At 46.3% G+C, this 23485-nt stretch overlaps 1 protein-coding gene across 2 annotated transcripts in view; it reads right to left on the bottom strand.

Annotated features, from left to right (window-relative positions):
• Positions 1 to 5703: 5703 nt before the first annotated feature.
• The window catches only part of tnni3k (TNNI3 interacting kinase), a 176613-nt gene continuing 158831 nt past the window's right edge, over positions 5704 to 23485 (bottom strand). For both annotated transcript variants that reach the window (XM_063064821.1, XM_063064820.1), the window contains 2 exons: positions 11041 to 11123; positions 5704 to 6617 (listed from right to left, as the gene is read on the bottom strand). In XM_063064821.1, the coding sequence (XP_062920891.1) occupies positions 6544 to 6617; positions 11041 to 11123 (157 nt within the window). In that variant the 3' untranslated portion in view covers positions 5704 to 6543. The remainder of the gene's footprint in view (positions 6618 to 11040; positions 11124 to 23485) is intronic.

The raw sequence follows: 23485 nt of genomic DNA, 5'->3' as shown, positions 1-23485 counted from the left end.
TGAGGCCACAACTGTGTGCAGTTTTGGTCTCCTTACTTGAGGAAGGATATACTGGCTTTGGAGGCAGTGCAGAGGAGGTTCACCAGGTTGATTCTAGAGATGAAGGGGTTAACCTGTGAGGAGAGATTGAGTCGCCTGGGACTGAACTCTCTGGAGTTCAGGAGAATGACAAGGGATCTTACAGAAACATACAAAATTTTGAAAGGGATAGATGAGATAGAAGTAGGAAAGTTGTTTCCATTGGTAGGTGAGACTAGAACTAGGGGACATTGCTTCAAGATTCAGGGGAGAAGATTTAGGACGGAGATGAAGAGAAACTGTTTTTCCCAGAGAGTGGTGAATCTGTGGAATTCTCTGCCCAGGGAAGCAGTTGAGGCTCTTTCACTAAATATATTTAAGAAACAATTAGATAGGTTTTTACATAGTAGGGGAATTAAGGGTTATGGGGAAAAGGCAGGTAGATGGAGCTGAGTTTACGGACAGATCAGCCATGATCTTATTGAATGGTGGGGCAGGCTTGATGGGCCGGATGGCCGACTCCTGCTCCTATTTCTTATGTTCTTATGTTCTTATATGGAGGCCAAGTCACTGGGTATATTTAAGGCAGAGGCTGATAGATTCTTGGTCGGGGCATGAAGGGATATAGGGATATGGAGAGCTTAATGTAAAGGAACCCTTTTAGGAGGCAGTGATCATAATCTGACTGAATTCATCTGCAACTTGAGAGGGAAAAGCATAAGTCACATGTATCGGTATTGCAATGGAATAAAGGGAATTACAGAGGCACGAGAGAGGGGCTTACCGGGTGGATTGGAGGAGGATACTGGTGGGGAGGATGGCAGAATAGAGATGGCTAATGTTCCTGGGAATAGTTCACAAGGTGCAGGATAGATACGTCCCATAGCAGTAGTTCTCAAATGGCAGGGGTAGGCAACCGTGGCTGACAAGGAAAGTTAAGGACTGCATAAAAGCCAAGGAAAGGGTATATAAGGTAGAAAAAGTAAGCGAGTTGGATGATTGGTAAACCTTTACAATCCAACAAAAGGCATAAGAAGGGAAAAGAGGAAATATGACCAGCCAATAATATAAAGCAGGACACAAAGTTTTTTTCAGTTATATAAAAAGTAGAAGAGAGTTGATATTGGAGCACTGGAAGAAAACATTGGTGAGGTAGTAACGGGGGGCAAAGAAATGGCAGATGAACTTTACATTAGTCTTGAAAATGGAAGACACCAACACCTTGAGTGTCAGAGAGCAGGATGAGTGTCATTGCTGTTACAAAGGGAAAAAATGCTAGGCAAACTCAAAGGACTTAAGGTGGATAAGTCACTGGGACCAGGTGGACTACATCTCAGAGTCCTGAGAGAGGTTGCTGAAGAGATAACGGATGCATTTGTCATGATCTTTCAAGAATCACTTGATTCTGGCATAGTTCCAGAGGACTGGAAGATTTCAAATGTCACTCCACTCTTAATGAAGGGAAGAAGGCAAAATAAAGGAAATTATAAACGTAAACAACAGGAATTCTGCAGATGCTGGAAATTCAAGCAACATACATCAAAGTTGCTGGTGAATGCAGCAGGCCAAGCAGCATCTATAGGAAGAGGCGCAGTCGACGTTTCAGGCCGAGACCCTTCGTCAGGACCTCGGCCTGAAACGTCGACTGCGCCTCTTCCTATAGATGCTGCTTGGCCTGCTGCGTTCACCAGCAACTTTGATGTATGTTAAAGGAAATTATAGGCCAGTTAGCCAAAACCCAGTGGTTGGGAAAGTTTTGGATTCTATTATTAAGTTTCAGGGTACTTCGAGACTAATGATAAAATAAGTCAGATCCAGCATGATTCTTGTAAAGGGAAATCTTGCCTGACAAATCTGTTAGAGTTCTTTGTGGACAAAGCAGAGGCAGTGGATGTAATTTATTTGGATTTTCAGAATGTGCCACAGATGAGGCTGCTTAACAAGATAAAATCCTATGTCTTTACAGGAAAGATACTAGCATGGATAGAGGAATGGCTGACAGGCAGGAGGCAGTGAGTGGGAATAAAGGGAGCATTTTCAGGTTGGCTGTCAGAATTTACTGGTGTTCCTCAGGGGTCAGTATTGAGACCACTACTTTTCACATTGTTTTCCATTATTTAGATAATGGAATTGATGGCTTTGTGGCAAAGTTTGTGGATGATACAAAGATAGGTGGAGGGGTAGGTAGTGCTGAGGAAGCAATGCGATTTTGGCAGGACTTCGACAAATTGGAAGAATAAGCAAAAATGTAGCATATGCAATAGAGTATCGGGAAATGTATGATAATGAGTTTTGGTAAAATAGTGCAGGCTATTATCTAAATGGGGAGAAGGTTCAAACATCAGAGGTGCAGACGGACTTCAGAGTCTTCGTTCTAGACTCCCAGAAGGTTAATTTACAGGTTGAGTCTGCGGTAAAGAAGGCAAATGCAATGTTGACATTTATTTCAAGGGAAATAGAATATAAAAGCAAGAAGATAATGCTGAGCCTTTATAAGACACTAGTCAGGTTGCACTTAGAGTTTTGGGCCCCATATCTCAGAAAGGATGTGTTGTCATTGGAGAGAGTCCACAGAAGGTCCACAAGGATGATTCCGTGAATGAAGGGGTTAACATATGAGGAGTGTTTGGCAGCTTTAGGCCTGTACTCACTGGAATTCGAAGAATGCAGGAGGATCTCACTGAAACCTATTGAATGTTGAAAGAATGTTGAATGTTGATAAGGTGGATGTGGGGAGGATGTTTCCTGTGGTGGTGGGGAAGGGTATCCAGAACTGGAAACCACAGCCTCAAAATCGAGGAGTGCCTTTTTAGAATAGAAGTAAGAAGGATATTTTTAAACCAGAAATGTGGAATACCCTACTACAGACTGCGGTGGAGTCCAAGTGGGTATATCTGACGTGGAAGTTGATCGTTTCCTGATCAGACAGGGCATCAAAGCATATTGTGAGAAGGCAGGTGTTTGGGATGAGTGGGATCCGGGATCAGCCATGATGGAACGGCGGAGCAGACTCGGTTGGTTGTATGGTCTAATTCTGCTCCTATGTCTTATGGTCTAAGGCAGGAGACTGGAGCTGAGAGTGAATGGATCAGCTACAATGAAATGACAGTGTCATGGTCCGGATCGGGGTCCCTTTAAATTTACTTTGTTTATGTTACGATCCGGACCGTTGACTCCCTGTTTCCCTTTGATTCCCTGTTTTCCCGTGTCCCTCGGCCTTGGTGATTAGAGGCAATTTACTCCCGGCTGAACCGGTAATTTATAGTCTCCGGCTTTCAGCTATTCAGTGTGGGAGCGTTTGCAAAGTTATCAAGGTACGGCGTGCCAATGTCATCTGGCCGGAGTAAGCCTAGTCTCCACCCGAAACGAGTGCCGGTAATTCGCCTTTCTTCAGCGGAGCAACCCTGTCCAGTTACCTCACCAAAGCGAGCCTGCAAAGTTTCCTCACCGAGGTGGGTCCGTCAGGTAATCCGCCGGAGGGAATCAAGAACCGCTGTCTACTGTTCCCGGGCTGAGCCGAGAGCTCGCCACTACCCAGAGGCTCCAAGTCAAGTCCTGGTCCTAGCAGTATCCAAGTTCCGGGTCAAGTCCTGGTCCTGGCGGTCTATAATTCCTGACCTACCCCCCCCCCCCACCCCGTCTAAATCCATTCTCTGCCCCTCTCGCCTCTAGCCCTTGTCTGCAACCCTCCCCTGCACCTCGGTCTAGTTCTATCGCCGGAGCTAGATAGGTACTGTCTGGTGTTCTTTCGTGTTGGTCTTGTCTTGTCCTCGCCTCCGTGGGGTAAGTCAAGCCGTTCTTGCGTTTCCCCGCGGGGGGGGGGTCATGTCCTTGCCTCCGTGGGGTAAGGCAAGCCGTCTTGCCATTGCCCTGCGGGGGGCCATGAGTCCCGGCCCTATGTCCTGTACCCAAGGAGGGGTCCCGGCTCTCTGTTCTGTGTATGTGTCCATGGTTCCATGTACCTGCCCTCCCGAGACCGAGGCTCTGTTTTTCCATGTTCCTCCTCTCCCTGGCCCATGTCATGTCCCTGCCTGGTTCTGGGATCCGAGCCCGAGGCAAGAACCAGGTACCGGGTCCTTGCCCAGTCTCTGGCTCGGAGTCCATACCCTAGCCTCTTCATGTCGCCGCTAGTTCTGGGAGCCGATTCCGAGTCCAAGCCCAGACCCCTAGTCCCAGCCTAGTCGTAGTCCTCAGTCCCTGTCCAGTTCGCTATTCCTGCTTCTGCTTTGCTCTCCTGGTATCAAACAAAAAACTCAATTTACTTAACCTCACAAGATGTGTCTTGCATTTGGGTCCACCCTTGCTCCCAATGCCCCCCATTGTGACAGACAGAGCAGACTCCATGCGCCAAATAGCTTAAGTCTGCTCCGATATCTTGTGGTTTTATGACCAACAGGCTCATCTCCGTTTATGTGCTAGTTCCTTATCACCCTCAGTCCCCTGCTCTGTCAAACATTTCTGTCCGTCCTCTGTAAACCCTTGCAGTGACCCTCTTGGGTAGAATTCCAGAAACTCTTCTCCCTCAGTGAGAAATCGCTACACAGCCCAGTTTTAAATCTCTGCTCCCTAATCCCGTAACTGTCCCTTCGGGGGGGGGGGCGTGTGCGCGTGTCCTCGTGTCCTCCGGTGCGGAGTGCGTTCCTCTTCCAACCCTCCAACCTCGGCTCACCCTGCACAGCCCCAAAACTATTCTCCTCCCTCTTTTCATTTCGTAGGGGCCGCGCCCTTCAGTACACCCTGATCTCCAACGCTAACAGCTGCGTGGGCCAACCATTGCTCTGAGCAGGACTTTTTAAACGGCTCTAAAACCGCACGGCACTTTATATTAATATTATAGTATTTAAAAACTCCAGCCACGCTGCAGCAAAGGCTTCGAGCTTCGGGGCATTTCAAATACTGCGCGGCCGCCAACCTGCGCAGTTTAGAGGAGACGGTGCTGACCTTCACTGTCCCTGCCAACCACTCGTTATCGTATACCTTCGTGTACATCCGTGGGACGTCCCGTCCCACCACTCAGGGACCTATGGAACTCGGTGCCACAGACAGCAGCGGAGGCCAGGTCATTGGGTAAATTTAAAGCGGAGATTGATAGGTCGGAGCGTCAGGTGAATCGGGATAATCAACCAGCCATGACGGGCCGAGCGGCCCAATTCTGCGCTAACTCTTCTGGTGTTAAAGCGGCGGCGATTTGCCCGCACCGCTTCCAGTCTGATGGGTTCATTGTGTGGTTTTCTCTACCGCAGAAACCCCTCTCAGGATGTGTGGTTCCTTTACCGCGTGCTTGAACTCTGTCCACAGGGAGAATCCAAGCTTCCTGTTGCTGCTGTCCCTCCGTGCCACCGCCTCCCTGTCCCATCTCTGACCCTGAACTCTCACAACGCAGGCCCCAAAATAGCTCGCCCATCTGGGACATTGCGACCTGGTGGCCTGTGAAACAGAGGCTGGAAAAGGTGGCATCTGTCATTAAGGATCCCCAGCGCCCATGTCGTGCCCGCTTCACATTGCTACCATCAAGTAGGTGGTACAGGAGCATACAGATAAAACACTCAACTTTTCAAGAACATCTTCTCGTCCGTCATCAGATTTCTGAACAAGGAACCAACCCATGAACACACCTCGATTTTCCCTTTCTTTTTGCGCTACTAATTTAATTTTCATATACTGTATACGGTATAGACTTGCAGTGAGTTAGTTTTATTATTATGCATTGGACGGTACTGCTGCGGCAAAATACATTTCAGATCATAGGCCCGTGATATTAAACCTGATTCTGACACACACGAAACGCTGGAGAACTCAGCAGAACAGGCAGCATCAATGGTGGGAAATAGTCGATGTTTCGGCCAGAGACTCATTGGGTCTGGAAAGGACGCGGGGGGGGGGGGCAGAAGACAATAAAATGGATGGGGTGGGGGTAAGTGGAATAATTCATGTTTCAAATCTGCACTGGTAACTCTGCCCAACTCTTCACACCCTCCCCTACCATTTTTGCCCTCTGATTAACACAAGACAATCTGCAGATGCTGGAAATCCAAAACAACACACTCAAAATGGTGGAGGAGCTCATCAGGTCAGGCAGCAGAGGAATAAGTGGGCGATGTTTCGAACCGAGACCGAATTTTGCTTCTCGGGTGTGCCCTGAGCTGCTGGTGTGAGTTAGAGTTACTGTTAGTCTGGCTTCTGTACTGTGTGACTAGACTGGAATCCTGTCTCTGGTGCCGGTGGGTAGGTGGGTCCAAAGACTCCACCCTCTCCACTCTATGAAAGCTCTCGGGTGTCAGAGATCGCAGGGACAGACCACCAAGGTCGAAGCTGCAGGGTCCATCCCTGGGTAAGATCGGCAGTCCTGAACGTTGTGTTAATGTTGGGAACAAGGTCAGGTCAGGAAAACTGAGCAGATGTCATTTTATTTATTGTCTATCATCTCCTCCGGCCGCTGTCTCCGCCCTCTCACTGCCCTACCGGCAGACAACAGAATCACGGGGACTGTCCTCCCTCGCTGCCTAGCCGGCGGGCGGTAGGACCTCAGGGACTCTCCTCCTGGCTACCGCTGCTGCAGGAGTTGTACCGCATGGTGCTGAGAGGGTCAGACACGTAGCCTGCAGTAGGACACAGATACACAGGTCAGTGCCGCCCTCCAGGGAATCACCACCCTGCTGGAGGGACACCTGGAACCCAGAAACTCCCGCCTCAGGTCGGGCTGAGGGATGGGTGAACGGTGAGAGTAGATGGTGGAGTGTTCTGCTTGTCCCATTATAGGAGGGATGTCGAGACTTTGGAGAACGCTGAGGAAGAAGTTTACCAGGATGCTGCTTGGATTAGAGGGAGTGTGCTATAACGACAGGTTGGACAAACCTGGGTTGTTTTCTCTGGAGCAGCGGAGGCTGAGGGGAGATCTGACAGAGGTTTATAAGATTATGAGAGATAGATACAGTATCTTTTTTCGCAAATTTGAAATGTCTAATACCAGAGGGTGCAGTACGTATTTAAGGTGAAAGAGAATAATTTCAAAGGAGATGTGAGGGGCCTGGTTTTCACATAGAGAGTGGAGGGTGTCTGGAATACACTGTCTCGGGTGGTAGTAGAGGCAGGTACTGTGGAGACTTCTCACAGACGTTTAGATAGACACATGAGCGTGAGGAAAATAGAAGGATTTAGACAGGCAGAAGAGTTGGCCATTGATCGCCGGTTTAACTGGTTCGGCACATCATTGTTCCTGTCCTAACTCTCCCCAGCGTGGAGACCAGCGGGGAACTGGCCTGCGGTGATGCAGACTAGAAGAGACCGTATATCTGAGTACACGGAGTTTGCGTGACGGCAGTCCTTATTCGCAGATCTGCGGGGGCTGCTCCTCCCCTTCTGGCTGCATTTTAGCCCCAGAGGGCACGACTTCAGGGCGGCCAAAACACTGGGTGTATTTAAGGCAGAGATAGATAGGTTCTTGATCAGCCAGGGTATCAAAGGGTATGGGGTGAAGGCAGGGGAGTGGGGATGACTGGAAGAATTGGATCAGCCCATGATTGAATAGCGGAGCAGACTCGATGGGCCAAATGGCCTACTTCTACTCCTATATTTTATGGTCTTATGGTAATGATAAAGAAACATTTACTAATCATTTATCAGTATACAGTATTTAGATGCCATCATTTTTGGCTTATAGTGGGCGGAGGAAATTTGTCCTTGCAAAGTTGTAATTTATTCAGGTTCTTTTTCGGTTTTGATGAGTCTTAAAACAGGTCATTCTAGCACGAGGTCAGAGTTATTGTTAGAAGCTCTTCAAGCTTTATTTCATATTCAAAGTATTAGTTTACATGTCTCTTCTTGTGGGTTCCTGCACATAGAGGTGTTGTGGGGAATTAGAGGTTGATTCTTAGCTAAAAAAAAGGTTAACATTTCAGCAGTAGATATACAGTTTCTATGAAAAGTATTTATCCCTCTTGGAAGTTTTCATGTTTTATTGTTTTACAACATTGAATCACAATGGATTTAATTTGGCTTTTTTGACACTGATCAACAGAAAAAGACTCTTCCATGTCAAAGTGAAAACAGATTCCTACAAAGTGATCTAAATTATTTTCAAAAATAAAACACAAAATAATTGATTGCATAATCGCTCATCCCCTTCAAGTCAGTATTTAGTAGATGCACTAGATTACATAATACTACATGCCATAATTACAGCCATGAGTCTCTGTGGATGGGTCTCAATCAGCTTTGCACATCTGGACACTGCAATTTTTCCCCATTCTTCTTTACAAAACTACTCGAGTTCTGTCAGACTGCATGGGGATTATGAATGAACTGCCTTTTTCAAGTCCAACTACAAATTGGTTTGGGGTCTGGACTCTGACTTGGCCATCCCAGGACATTAACTTTGTTGTTTTTAAGCCATTCCTGTGTAGCTTTGGCTTTGTTCTTGGGGTCGTCTTGATGGAAAACGAATCTTCTCCCAAGTCACAGTTCTCTTGTAGACTGCATCAGGTTTTCCTCCAGGATTTCCCTGTATTTTGCTGCATTCATTTTACCCTCTACCTTCCTAGGCCTGCTGCAGTGAAGCATCTCCACAGCATGACGCAGCCACCACCACGCTTCATGGGAAAGATGGTGTGTTTTTGATGATGTGCAGTGTTTGGCTTACGCCAAACTTAGCGTTTAGTCTGATGGCCAGAAAGTTCAATTTTGGTTTCATCAGATCATAGAACCTTCTTCTGACTGACCTCCGAGTCTTCCCACGTGCCTTCTGGCAAACTCTAACCGAGATTTCATGTTTTTTTTACCCCAAACTGGTTTTCTCTTTGCCACTCTCCCATAAAGCTGCAACTGGTGAGACACCTGGGAACAGTTGTTGTATGTGCAGTCTCTCCCATCTCAGCCACTGAAGCTTGTAACTCCTCTAGAGTTGTCATAGGTCACTTGGTGACCTCCCTCACTAGTCCCCTTCTTGCACAGTCACTCAGTTTTTGAGGACTGCCTGCTCTAGGCAGATTTACAACAGTGCCATATTCTTCCATTTCTTGATAATTGATTTAACCATACTCCAGTTAAATTCAGTGACTTGGAAATTTTCTTGTATCCATCTCCTGACTTGTGCTTTACGGTAACCTTTTCGCAGAGTTGCTTGGAGTGTTCTTGTCTTCATGGTGTAGTTTTTGCCAGGATACTGACTCACCAGCAGTTAGACCTTGTAGATATTGGTGTATTTTTACTACAATCAATTGAAACACCTTGACTGCACACAGGTGATCTCCACTTAACTAATTATGTGACTTCTAAAACCAATTGGCTGCACCAGTGATGATTTGGTGTGTCATGTTAAAGGGTAAATATTTTGCAATCAACTACTTTGTGTTTTATATTTGTTATTAAATTTAGATCACTTTGCAGAGATCTGTTTTCACTTTGACATGAAAGAGTCTTGCGTTGATCAGTGTTAAAAAAAAATCCAAATTAAATACACTGTTGTAAAACAATAAATCATGAAGACTTCCAAGGAGCTGAATACTTTTTATAGGCACTGTAGACCTTTAACAAATGAAGAGCTAAGGGGTTGGTAGGGTTAAGAATTAGGGAATTATGGCAAGACTTGTGGGATAATGGGCATTAGGGGAGACAACTTTACAGAATACATAAAACTGTTGGGTTGATGGGAGAAGGAGATAAAACAAGAAGGGAAGGACTTATATTGACTGGACTTAGAATTGGGCATACAATGCTTAATTATGCCTTGTATCATGTTGGAAAACATCATTTTGGGTTGTGTAGGTTTTGTCATTATGGAACAGTTGAACACATTGTGAAGCATATAAGGTTGAAAGAAATCAAATGCAGGCTGCACTACAGTCTTTGGGAGTTGATAGTTTTCACTTCATTAAGTTTTGGAATTGACTTTAATTCACAGTATTGTATTTCACTATTTACAACCTATAGGGCTCTTTGGGGTAATTCAGTTTTCATTTGATAAAGAACCAGTAAGGGGTTTATTTCCCAACTCTCTACACCACACTCCAGTCCAGTTAGTGGTGGCAATGCACCTTTAAGCTGGACTGCCAATTGCTGTGAAAAGCCAAAAGCAGAAGAACTGGAGGGGTGGGAGTAAAGCCACAGTCACAGGGGGACAGTTCAAACTCCGTACTGATAGCGGCAGGAATTGAACCCAGGTCATTAATCTGCTAACCGGTATGCTAGCATGCTGCCCATGCATTGCGGAATGTACTAAGTAATGAAGATATTTTTGGGGTAAAAGTGCGTATGGTGAGAAGGAAGAGGGCTAGTTCTTCCCCCAGAGAAGGCTGGAATCTGGAACTTACTGCCTGAGGAGGAGGTGGTGGCAGAGGCCCTTGCAACATTGAATCACCAAGGCAAAGAAGGGTATGGAGTAAGTCATGTAGAGTGGTGTTGCTTTAGATGGGAACTGGAGGGTTAGCATAGACATGGCAGGCCGAAGGGTCTGTTCCTGTGCTGTTGGTCTATGATGGAGGGGAGAGGTAGACAGATGTTGATCGACAGGCAGCAGGCAGGGAGAAAGGTCCAAGCCTATCAGAAGCCCGGGGAGAGGGAGTAGAGCTGGACGGACATCAGTGGAAGGGTGGTGGGCGGGCAAAGAGGTCTGAGCCTAGTGGGAGCCTGTTTGGGCGGGGAGGAAGCAGAAGTGGATGGATCTCAGTGGAAGGGCGGTGGGTAGGGAGAGTGGTCTGAACCCAGCTGGAATCAGTGGGAGTGGGTTGATGGGGGGGTGGGAGAGGTGATGTGCAGGGAGAGAGGCCCAAAACCAGTGGGAACCTGTGGGGGTGGGTCAATGGGGAAAGAAGCAGACAGATTTTCATGGAAGGGTAGTGTGCAGGGAGAGAGGCCTGAACCCAGCAGGAACCAGTGGGTGTGGGAGAGGTAGTGGGCTGGGAGAGAGGCCCAAAACCAACAGGAACCTGTGGGGGTGGGTCAGTGGGGGGGGGAGAGGCAGACAGATTTTGGTGGAAGGGCGGTGGGCAGGGAGAGAACTGCGAGCCCTGCAGAAATGATACTGACCGTTCACATCCATGGGTGGGTACTGTAGGCTTCTCCTCAGCTCCTCAACAACAGCTCCCTGCGACGAGCGTCGGCCAGAGGCACTGAGAACAATAATATAACACAGTAAGACCATTCTCCCCATCAGACCTGTGATAGCCCTCTGAACAAAATCTCCACTTAGAATAACAGTACAGAAACAGACCCTTCAGCTCAGCTCAAACATGCTGACCATGTGGTCTACTCGAACCTGTCCTGTTTGTCTGAATCTTGGCCGCAATCCCTTGAAAACTTCCCACATTCCTATTGTGGTCTCGACCCTCTACCACTTCCACTTCCTCTGGCAGCTTATTCCATTTACCCACCACCCCCTTAAACCTGTGCCCTCTAGTTTTAGGCTCCTGGGGTGGGGGGAAAGCCTATGATCATCTATCTATCTTATCTAGCTCCTCATGATTTTATGAATTTTCATTAGGCATCCACCCCCCCCACCCCTGCCACCGTCTCACTCATGGGTACACAGTCCTGGCCTGTCCAGTCTCCCCTCCAGTCCTAGTAATGTTCTCATAAGGTGGAGGGGGAGGCTGATGCTTGCGCAGGGAGGGCGAAGAGGACTCTTTGGGGTTCTAATGTTTTTATGTCATTCATTCTTTTGGGGTTTGCCTGTTTTTTGTGGATGTCTGTGAAGAGTAAGAATTTCAGGTTGTAAACTGTACACATTGTGTGAGTAGCTCGGGGTAGGAGTGGAGCTTTGAGGCTTTGGCTCGAGAGGCTTCGGTGAGCAGAGGCTGAGGACCAGCTTGCCCCCAGTGAGGTAAGGCCGGGTAAGTTTCTTTAATTTAATTAACTTAGGACTAGGTAATGGAGGCAGCAGGTAGGGCAGTCAAGTGCTCCGTATGCAGTACGTGGGAAGTCAGGGACAGCACAATCATCCCTGATGACTACGCCTGTAAAAGGTGCATCCAGCTGCAGCTCCTGACAAACCGTGTTAGGGAACTGGAGTTGGAGCTGGATGAACTTCGGATCATTCAGGAGGTAGAGGCAGAAATAGACAGGAGTTTCAGGGAGACAGTCACCCCTAAAAGTCAGGAGGCAGGTAGCTGGGTGACTGTCAGGAGAGGGAAGGGGAGTAGACAGAATGAGCAGAGCACCCCTGTGGCTGTTCCCATCAACAATAAGTATACCGTTTTGGATACTGTTGGTGGGGACGACCTACCAGGGACAAATTGCAGTGGTTGCGTCTCTGGCACTGAGACTGGACCCTCAGCTCAGAAGGGAAGGAGGGAAAAGAGGACAGCAGTAGTGATAGGGGATTTGATAGTTAGGGGGAACAGATAAGAGGTTCTGTGGGAGAGATCGAGAATCCCGGATGGTCTGTTGCTTCCCTGGTGCCAAGGTCACCGATATCTCGGATCGAGTTCTCGGTATTCTCAGGAGGGAGGGTGAGCAGCCAGATGTCCAGAGTGTTACAGCAGATAGTGAGATGGAGGAGGATAAAGGTCATGCGAGGACTGCATGTATAGACAGAAATCAAAGGTTTGTACCTGATAGAAATGTTCTCAGGTGCATCTGTTTCAATGCAAGGAGTATTGTAGGTAGGGCAGATGAGCTTGGGGCATGGATTGGCACGTGGGATTATGACATTATTGCTATTAGTGAGACTTGGTTGCAGGAGGGGCAGGACTGGCAGTTTAATGTTCTGGGGTTCCGTTGTTTCAGACGTGATAGAGGGGGAGGGATGAAAGGAGGAGGAGTGGCATTACTAGTCAGGGAAAATATCACAGCTGTGCATAGACAGGACAGCCCAGAGGGCTTGTCTACAGCGGCCATATGGGTGGAGCTGAGGAACGGGAAAGTTGTGACCACACTAATAGGGTTGTATTATAGACCGCCCAATAGTCAGAGAATTAGAGGAGCAAATCTGTAGAGAGATAGCAGACCGATGTAAGAAACAAAGTTGTAATAGTAGAGGATTTTAACTTTCCACATATTGACTGGGACTCCCACACTGTGAAAGGGCTAGATGGCTTAGAGTTTGTCAAATGTGTTCAGGAAAGTTTTCTAAATCAATATATAGAGGTACCTACGAGAGAGGATGCAATTCTTGATCTCCTATTAGGGAACCAGGCAGGTCGGGTGACAGAAGTAAGTGTAGGCGAGCATTTTGGGTCTGGTGACCAGAATGTCATTAGTTTCAAGTTAATTATGGATAAGGATAGGTCTGGTCCTCGAGTTGAGGTTCTAAATTGGAGAAGGGCCATTTTTGTGGAAATGAGAAAGGATCTAGGAAGAGTGGATTGGGATAAGTTGTTTTCTGGCAAGGATGTGTTCAGTAAGTGGAAGGCCTTCAAAGGCGAAATTTTGAGAGTGCAGAGTTTGCATCTTCCTGCCAGGATTAAAGGCAAAGTTAACAGGCATAGGGAACCATGGTTTTCAAGGGATATTGGTGATCTGGTTAAGAAAAAGAGCAAGGTGTATAGCAGGTATAGGCAACAAGGAACAAATGAGGTACTTGAAGGGTATAGAAAATGTAAGAAAATACTAAAGAAGGAAATCAGGAAGGCAAAAAGAAGACATGAGGTTCCTTTCGCAGATAATGTGAAGGCAAACCCGAAGGGTTTCTACAAGTTTATTAAGAGTAAAAGGATAGTAAGGGACAAAATTAGTCCCCTAGAAGATCAGAGTGGTGTCTATGTGTGGAGCCTCATGAGATGGGGGAGATCTTAAACAGTTTTTTTTGCATTGGTATTTACTCAGGAAACTGGCATAGTGTATATGGAAGGAAGGGAAACAAGCAACAGTGTCAGGGAACATACGGAGATTAAAGAGGAGGAGGTGTTTGCTGCCTTACAGTGAATAAAGGTAGATAAGTCCCCTGGGCCTGACATGATATTTCCTTGGACCTTGAGAGAGACTAGTGTAGAAATTGCAGGGGCCCTGGCAGAAATATTTAAAATGTCCTTAGCCACGGGTGCGGTGCTGGAGGATTGGAGGGTAGCTCGTGTTATTCTGTTGTTTAAAAAAGGCTCCAAAAGTAAACCAGGTAATTACAGGCCAGTGAGCCTGACATCAGTGGTAGGTAAATTATTGGAAGGTGTCCTGAGAGATTGGCTATACAAGAATTTGGACAGTCAAGGGCTGATTAAGGATAGTCAGCATGGCTTTGTGCATGGTAGATCATGTTTAACGAATCTTGTAGAGTTTTTCGAGGAGGTTAACAAGAAAGTAGATGAAGGAAAGGCTGTGGATGTTGTCTACATGGACTTTAGTAAGGCCTTTGACAAGGTCCCACATGGGAGGTTAGTTCAGAAGGTTCAGACACTAGGTATCCATGGAGAGGTTGTAAACTGGATTCATAATTGGCTGTGTGGGAGAAGACAGAGTTGTAGTGGATGATTGCTTCTCAGACTGGAGGCCTGTGACTAGTGGTGTGCCTCAAGGATCTGTGCTGGGACCATTGTTTTTGTTGTCTATATCAATGATCTAGATAATGTGGTAAATTGGATCAGCAAGTTTGCTGATGACACTAAGATTGGAGGCGTTGTGGACAGCGAGGAAGGCTTTCAAAGCTTGCAGAGGGATCTGGACCAACTGGAAAAATGGGCCTGAAAATGGCAGATGGAATTTAATGCAGACAGGGTGAGGTGTTGCATTTTGGATGGACAAATCAAGGTAGGACATATACAGTAAATGGTAGGGCACTGAGGAGTGCGGAGGAACAAAGAGATTTGGGAGTTCAGATACATAGTTCCCTGAAAGTGGTGTCACAGGTAGACAGGGTTGTAAAGAAGGCTTTTGGCATCCTGACATTCATAAATCAAAGTATGGAGTTTGGAGTATTGTGTGTAGTTCTGGTCACCTAACTATATGAAGGATATCAGTAAGATTGAAAGAGTGCAGAGAAGATTTACTAGGATGTTGCCGGATCTTCAGGAGTTGAGTTACAGGGAAAGATTGAACAGGTTAGGACTTTATTCCCTGGAGCGTAGAAGAATGAGGGGTGATTTGATAGAGGTTTACAAAATTATGAGAGGTATAGACAGAGTAAAAGCGAGTAGGCTCTTTCCACTTTGATTAGGAGAGAGAAATACGAGAGGGCATGGCTTTAGGGTGAATGGGGAAAGGAAACATTAGATTAGATTATGAGGACGCGCAGTCCTCTTTTATTGTCATTTAGTAATGCATGCATTAAGAAATGATACAATATACAAATGATACATTAGGGGGAACTTCTTCACTTGGAGAGTGGTGGGAGTGTGGAACGAGCTGCCACCTGACGTGGTAAATGTGGGCTCACTCAAGTTTTAAGAATAAATTGGATAGATACATGGATGGGAGAGGTCTGGAGGGTTATGGACTGGGTGCAGGTCAATGGGACTAGCGGAATAAAGTTTCGGCACAGACTAGAAGGGCCAAATGGCCTGTTTTCTGTGCTGTAGTGTTCCATGGTTCTACGTTCTCCGATGATAAACGGAACCTTTTGAATCGTTTTTCGATAAACAGCATGGGACCGACAAGCTACACCGCCTGCAACTCTCCCGTTTAAACTAGCCGAATCACTGGATAATTTACAATGAGCCATAAATCTACCAAATGGAAACACTAGAAATTCTGCAGATTCTGGAAATCCAAAGCAACACACATAAAATGTTGGAGGAACTCAGCAGGTCAGGCACCATCAGGACCGTGTGAGAATAGGACCGATCAGATGTGATAGTGGAAATGCGTGCATAGAGTCAGAGGAGGAGGCAGAGGTACATAATGAATACTTTGGGAAGTGAGGGAGGAGATTGCTGAGCCTCTTGTGATGATCTTTGCATCATGAATAGGGACAGGAGAAGTACCAGAGGATTGGAAGGTTGCAAATGTTGTCCCCTTGTTCAAGAAAGGGAGTAGAGATATCCCAGGAAATTATAAACCAGTGTGTCTTACTTCACTAGTGGTCAAGTTGTTGGAAAAGACCCTGAGAGGCAGGATTTATGAGTATTTGGAGAGACATAATCACAATAGGGGATAGTCAGCAAGGCTTTATCAAAGGCAGGTCGTGCCTTACGAGCCTGATTGAATTCTTTGAGGATGTAACAAACACATTAATGAAGGTAGAGCAGTGGATGTTATGTATATGGATTTCAGTAAGGGATTTGATAAGGTTCCCCATCCAAGGCTCATTCAGAAAGTAAGGAGGCATGGGATCCAAGGAGACCTTGCTTTGTGGATCCAGAATTGGCTTGCCCATAGAAGGCAAAGGGTGGTTGTAGACGGGGTCATATTCTGCATGGATGTTGGTGACCAGTGGTGTGCCTCTGGGGTAATTTCTGAGACCCTTCCTCTTTGTGATTTCTATAATTGATCTGGGTGAGGAAGTAGAAGGGTGGGTTAGTAGGTTTGCTGATGACACAAAGGTTGGGGGTGTTGAGGATGGTCTGGATGGTTGTCAGAGGTTACAGTGAGACATCAATAGGATGCAGAACTGGGTTGAGAAGTGGCAGATGGAGTTCAACCCAGATAAGTGTGAAGTGGTTCATTTTGGAAGGGCAGAAGATAATATAATGTTAATGGTAAGACTCTTGACAGTGTGGAGATCAGAGAGATCTTGGGGTCCATGTCCATAGGGCACTCAAAGCTGCTGCACAGGTTCACAGTGTTGTTAAGAAGGTGTATGGTGTGTTGGCATTCATCAACCATGGGATTGAGTTCAAGAGCCGTGAGGTAATATTATAGCTATATAAGACCTTAGTTAAACCCCAATTGGACTACTGTGTTCAGTTCTGGTCACCTCACTACAGGAAGGATGTGGATACTATAGAGAAAGTGCAGAGGAGATTTACAAGGATGTTGCCTGGATTGGGGAGCATGCCTTATGAGAATAGGTTGAGTGAGCTTGGCCTTTTCTCCTTGGAGTGATGGAGGATGAGATCTGACCTGATAGAGGTGTATAAGATAATGAGAGACATTGATTGTGTGGATAGCCAGAGGAGTTTTAAGGTGTTTGGAAATAGGTAGGGGGATGGGGAGATGTCAGGGGTAAGTTTTTCACAGAGTGGTGGGTGCGTGGAATGCACTGCCAGCGGATGTTGTAGAGGTGGATACAATATGGTCTTTTAAGAGCCTCTTAGATAGGTACATGGAGCTGAGAAAAATAGAGGGCTAGGGAAATTCTAGGCAGTTTCTAGAGTAGGTTACATGGTTGACATAACATTGTGGGCCGAAGGGCCTGTAATGTGCTGTAGATTTCTATGTTCTATGAACTGGAGGGGAACCAATATCCTGGCTGGGAGGTTTTCTGATACCACTCAGGAGAGTTTAAACTAGTCTTCCAGGGGGCTGGGACCAGAGCCCTAGGTCAGTAAGGAAGGATTGGACAAGAAGGTAGATGTAAGGGCAAGCATTGAAGGGCAAAGTTGAAGTACCAGGTATGATGGGTTAGACCATGAGACATAGAAGCAGCATTAGGCTATTTGGCCTGTCAAGTCTGCTCCACCATTCAGTTATGGCTGATCCATTCCTCCCCTCCGCAGCCCCACTGCCTGGCCCTCTCCCCAGTTCGATAGTTTGACCTGTGTGTATTTTAATGCTAGGACTATTATGGGTAAAGGTGATGAACTTCGACCATGGATCGGAACATGGAACCACAATGTTCTGGTCATTACTTAAACATGGTTGAGAGAGGGGCAGGACTGGGTTATTAATGTACCAGGTTTTCAAGGTTTTCGAAAAGATAGAGGAGGAGGTAAAAGAGGGTGTGGAATTGCACCACTAATCAGAGACAATATCACAGCTGGGCTCAGGGGACACATAATGGAGGGGTCAGACACAGAATCCATATGGGTAAAACTCAGAATAGGAAGGGTGCAATCACAGTGATGGTATTGTACTACAGACAATAGAGAGACAATAGCCACTGATACATTAAGAAACAGATATGTAATCTGATGAAGGAAATGTGTAAAAATAATGGAGCATAAGACATCGGAGCAGAATTAGGCCATTCAGCCCATCGAGTCTGCTCTGCCATCCCAGATCCCCCCCCCCCTCAAACCTTTGCCACCTTATCCTTTGATGCCCTGACCTATCAGGAAATAATCAACTTCCACCTTAAAAATACCTATAGACATGGCTTCCACCAGAGCATTCTACACATTTGCTACTCTCTGGCTAAAAAAATCTTTCTTACCTCTGTTCTGAAAGGTTGTCCTTCAATTTTGAGTCTGTGCCCTCTAGTTCTGGATACCTCCCACTATAGGAAACATCCTCATCTACCCTACCTAGTATTTTCAATAATTGGTAGGTTGTAATGAGATTCCCCCACATTCTTCTAAATTCCAGTGAGTACAGGCCCAAAGCTGCCAAAGGCTCTTCATACATTAACTCCTTTATTCCCAGAATCATCCTCGTGAACCTCCTCTGGACTCTCTGGAGTGCTACACATGCCCTTACACTTCCTCCCTTACCACCATTCAGTGCCCCAGACAGTCCTTACAGGTGAGGCGACACTTCACCTGTGAGTTGGCTGGGGTGATATACTGCGTCCGGTGCTCCCGATGTGGCCTTCTATATATTGGCAAGACCCGACGCAGGCTAGGAGATCATTTTGCTGAACACCTACGCTCTGCCTGCCAGAGAAAGCAGGATCTCTCAGTGGCCACACATTTTAATTCCACATCCCATTCCCATTCTGACATGTCTATCCACGGCCTCCTCTACTGTAAAGATGAAGCCACACTCAGGTTGGAGGAACAACACCTTATATTTCATCTGGGTAGCCTCCAACCTGATGGCATGAACATCGACTTCTCTAACTTCCACTAATGCCCCACCTCCCCCTCGTACCCCATCCGTTATTTATTTTTATACACACATTCTTTCTCTCACTCTCCTTTTTCTCCCTCTGTCCCTCTGACTATACCCCTTGCCCATCCTCTGGTTTCCCCCCCACCTTATCTTTCTCCCCAGACCTCCTGTCCCATGATCCTCTCATATCCCCTTTGCCAATCACCTGTCCAGCTCTCGGCTCCATCCCTCCCCCTCCTGTCTTCTCCTATCATTTTGGATCTCCCCTTCCCCCTCCTACTTTCAAATCTCTTACTAGCTTTTCTTTCAGTTAGTCTTGACGAAGGGTCTCGGCCCGAAACGTCGACTGTACCTCTTCCTAGAGATGCTGCCTGGCCTGCTGCGTTCACCAGCAACTTTGTGTGTTGCTTGAATTTCCAGCATATGCAGAATTCCTGTTGTTTGAATTCCATTATCCAAATCATTGACAAACAATGTGAAAAGTAGCGGTCCCAAAACTGACCCCTGAGGAACACCGCTAGTCAATGGCAGCCAACTGGAAAAGGCCCCTTTTATTTCCATTCACTGCCTCCTGCCTGTCAGCCATTCCACTATCCATGCCAGTGTCTTTCCTGTAACACCATAGGGTTTCATTCTGTTAAACAGACATGCGTGTGGCACCTTATCAAACACCAGGAGTAATGATGGCACTAAACGGTGACTCCTTTACTTGCATCTTCGGAAACAGTTCTATTTCCATCTTTAAAGTCTTTATTTTTCCCTTTCAGGGTTCTTTTGAAGACCCTGCCCTGGAGTTACACACTGACTTCGGTTCTTTGCGGGAATGGGACCCGCTCTCAGGGTTTCACAACTGGCCGTTGTTCGACATGCCAAGGGTGGGCCTAAGAGTCCAGCTTGGATTTGGAAGCCTAGGATCTCGGGGCTCTGGAGACAGGCAGATCGAGGGTCGGTGTCACAGCAGGAGACCCGTGTGTCGTCAGGGGAGTTGAAATATCTATGGCTGTGTGCCTGGGGACCTGGGATCTTTGAGATCTTCAGGCACAGAGCTCGAGAAAAGCGACGTAACAGACTTTTAACATCGTAAACCAGCGAGATGTTATGTCTCCCTGCTTGCTGGGAAAATGAAGACACCTCCCTCTCCCCTATTAGGGAGAGAGAATGCCTGTGGTATGTCGTATACTAGGTGAAACGTGAAGTCCCTGGGGTAACTGCAAGTCTGTCTTTGCTATTGTTTTGCTCACACTTGAGTGCTTGGTGGCGGGTGGCGATGTCTTTCTTGCTGGTGGGGGGCGGATATTGTTGCTTGCCACTGCTTACGCGCAGGAGGGAGCGGACTTTGGGGTTCTAACATTTAACTGTCATTCATTCTTTGGGGCACTCCTGTTTTTGTGGATGTTTGCAAAGAAAAAACATTTCAGGATGTATATTGTATATATTTCTCTGACATTAAATTGGACCTTTAAACCTTTTGAAAATCAAAGTAACTGACATCCACTGCCTCTGCTTTGTCTGCCCTGCTTGTTACTTCCTCGAAGAATTGTAACATATTTGTCAGGCAAGATTTCCCTTTACAGAAACCCTGCTGACTCTGACTTATTTTATCATTTGTCTCCAAGTTCCCTGAAACCTCATCCTTAATAATAGACTCCAACACTTTCCCAAACACAGAGGTTTGGCTAACTGGCTTTTAATTTTGCAAACAACAGGAATTCTGCAGATGCTAGAAATTCAAGCAACACACATCAAAGTTGCTGGTGAACGCAGCAGGCCAGGCAGCATCTCTAGGAAGAGGTACAGTCGACGTTTCAGGACGAAGGGTCTCGGCCCGAAACGTCGACTGTACCTCTTCCTAGAGATGCTGCCTGGCCTGCTGCATTCACCAGCAACTTTGATGTGTGTGGCCTTTAATTTCCTTTCCTTTGCCTTCCTCCCTTCATAAAGAGTGGAGAGTGACATTTGCAATCTTCCAACTGATTCTTGAAATATTGTGACCTCTTCATCTGTGATCTCTTCAGCAACCTCTCTCAGGACCCTGGGATGTAATCCACCTGGTCCAGGTGACCTTAAGATCTTTTAGTTTGCCTAACACTCTTCCCTTTGTAATAACTCACTCCTGATCACTGACAGTCATGGACCTCTGGCACACTGCCTGTGTCTTCCACAGTGAAGACAAATGCAAAGTACCCATTAAGTTCATCTGCCAGTAGGGCTGTTGTTAAAGGGGAAGGCATAGGATATATACATCCCAAAGAAGAAGAAGCATTCAAAAGAAAAGATGACACAACCATAGGTATATTTGGATTTTCAAAAGGCTTTTGACAAGGTCCCACACAGGAGATTAGTGTGCAAATTTAAAGCATACGGTATTGGGGGTAAGGTTTTGATGTGGATAGAGAATTGGTTAGCAGACAGGAAGCAAAGAGTGGGAATAAACGGGACCTTTTCAGAATGGCAGGCAGTGACTAGTGGGGTACCGCAAGGTTCAGTGCTGGGACCCCAGTTGTTTACAATATATATTAATGACTTAGATGACGGAATTAAATGCAGCATCTCCAAGTTTGCGGATGACACGAAGATGGGCGGCGGTGTTAGCTGTGAGGAGGATGCTAAGAGGATGCAGGGTGACTTGGATAGGTTGGGTGAGTGGGCAAATTCATGGCAGATGCAATTTAATGTGGATAAATGTGAAGTTATCCACTTTGGTGGCAAAAATAGGAAAACAGATTATTATCTGAATGGTGGCAGATTAAGAAAAGGGGAGGTGCAACGAGACCTGGGTGTCATTATACACCAGTCATTGAAAGTGGGCATGCAGTTATAGCAGGCAGTGAAAAAGGCGAATGGCATGCTGGCATTTATAGCAAGAGGATTCGAGTACAGGAGCAGGGAAGTACTACTGCAGTTGTACAAGGCCTTGGTGAGACCACACCTGGAGTATTGTGTGCAGTTTTGGTCTCCTAATCTGAGGAAAGACATCCTTGCCATAGAGGGAGTACAAAGAAGGTTCACCAGATTGATTCCTGGGATGGCAGGACTTTCATATGAAGAAAGATTGGATGAACTGGGCTTGTACTCGTTGGAATTTAGAAGATTGAGGGGGGATCTGATTGAAACGTATAAAATCCTAAAGGGATTGGAGAGGCTAGATGCAGGAAAATTGTTCCCGATGTTGGGAAGTCCAGAACAAGGGGTCACAGTTTGAGGATAAAGGCGAAGCCTTTTAGGACTGAGATTAGGAAAAACTTCTTCACACAGAGACTGGAATTCTCTGCCACAGGAAACAGTTGAGGCCAGTCCATTGGCCATGTTTAAGAGGGAGTTAGATATGGCCCTTGTGGCTAGGGGGATCAGAGGGTATGGAGGGAAGGCTGGTGCAGGGTTCTGAGTTGGATGATCAGCCATGATCATAATAAATGGCGGTGCAGGCTTGAAGGGCCGAATGGCCTACTCCTGCATCTATTTTCTTTGTTTTCTATAGTATTTATGTATTCTTCAGATATACAAAATGTAAAAGAGAGGTGAGAATCGATATCGGACTGCTGGAAAATGATGCTGGAGAGTTCGTAATAGGGGACAATGAAATGGCAGATGAGCTGAGTAAGTATTTTACATCAGACTTCACTGCGGAAGACATTGGCAGTATGGTGGGAGTTCCAGGTGTCAGGGGTCATGAGGTGTGTGAAGATATCAGTATTAGGGAGAAGGTTTTTGGGAAACTGCAAGGTCTGAAGGTAGATAAGTCACCTGGACCAGATGATGTACACCCCAGAGTTCTGAAAGACGTGGCTGAAGAGATCGTGGAGGCATCAGTAATGATCTTTCAAGAATCACTAGATTCTGGAATGGTTCCAGAAGACTGGAAAATTACAAATGTCACTCCACTCTTCAAGAAGGGAGAGAGGCTGAAGAAAGGAAACTATAGACCAGTTAGTCTGACCTCAGAGGTTGGGAAGATGTTGGAGTTGACTACTAAGGATGAGATCTCAAAGTATTTGGAAGCACATGATGAAACAGGCTGTAGTCAGCATGGTTTCCTCAAGGGAAATTCTTGCCTGAAAAATCTGTTGAAATTCTTTGAAAAAATAACAAGCAGGATGGACAGAGAAGAATCTCTTGATGTTCTGTACTTGTATTTTCAGAAGGCCTTTGACAAGGTGCACCACGTGAGGCCTGATAACAAGCTCCAAGCTCATGATATTATGAAAGAATCTATCATGGATAAAGCAGTAGCTGATTGGCAGGAGGGAAAGAGTGGGAATAAAGGGAGTCTTTTCTGGTTGGCTGCCGGTGACTGGTGGTGTTCCACAGGGGTCTGTGTTAGGACTGATTCTTTTTAAATTGTGCATCAATGATTTGGATGATAGCTTTGTTACAAAGTTTGCAGATGGTAGGAAAACAGCAAGAAGGGCAGGTAGTTTTGACTAAGTAGAGAGGCTACAGAAGGACTTAAGACCGATTAAGAAAATGGGCAAAGAAATTGCAGACGGAATACAGTGTCAGGGAGTGTATGATCATGCTCCTTGGTAGAAGAAATGAAAGGGTTGGCTATTTTCTAAATGGAAGGAAAATATAAAAAAACTGAGGTGCAAAGGGACTTGGGAGCATGTGCAGGGTTCCCAAAAGGTTAATTTGCAGGTTGAGTCTGTGGTGAGGAAGGCAAATGCAATGTTAATTT

The sequence above is a fragment of the Mobula hypostoma genome, chromosome 12, assembly GCF_963921235.1.
Source record: "Mobula hypostoma chromosome 12, sMobHyp1.1, whole genome shotgun sequence".
NCBI lineage: Eukaryota > Metazoa > Chordata > Chondrichthyes > Myliobatiformes > Myliobatidae > Mobula > Mobula hypostoma.
The sequence above is the reverse complement of the archived record's forward strand: the minus strand, read 5'-3'. Positions and strand labels throughout refer to the sequence as shown.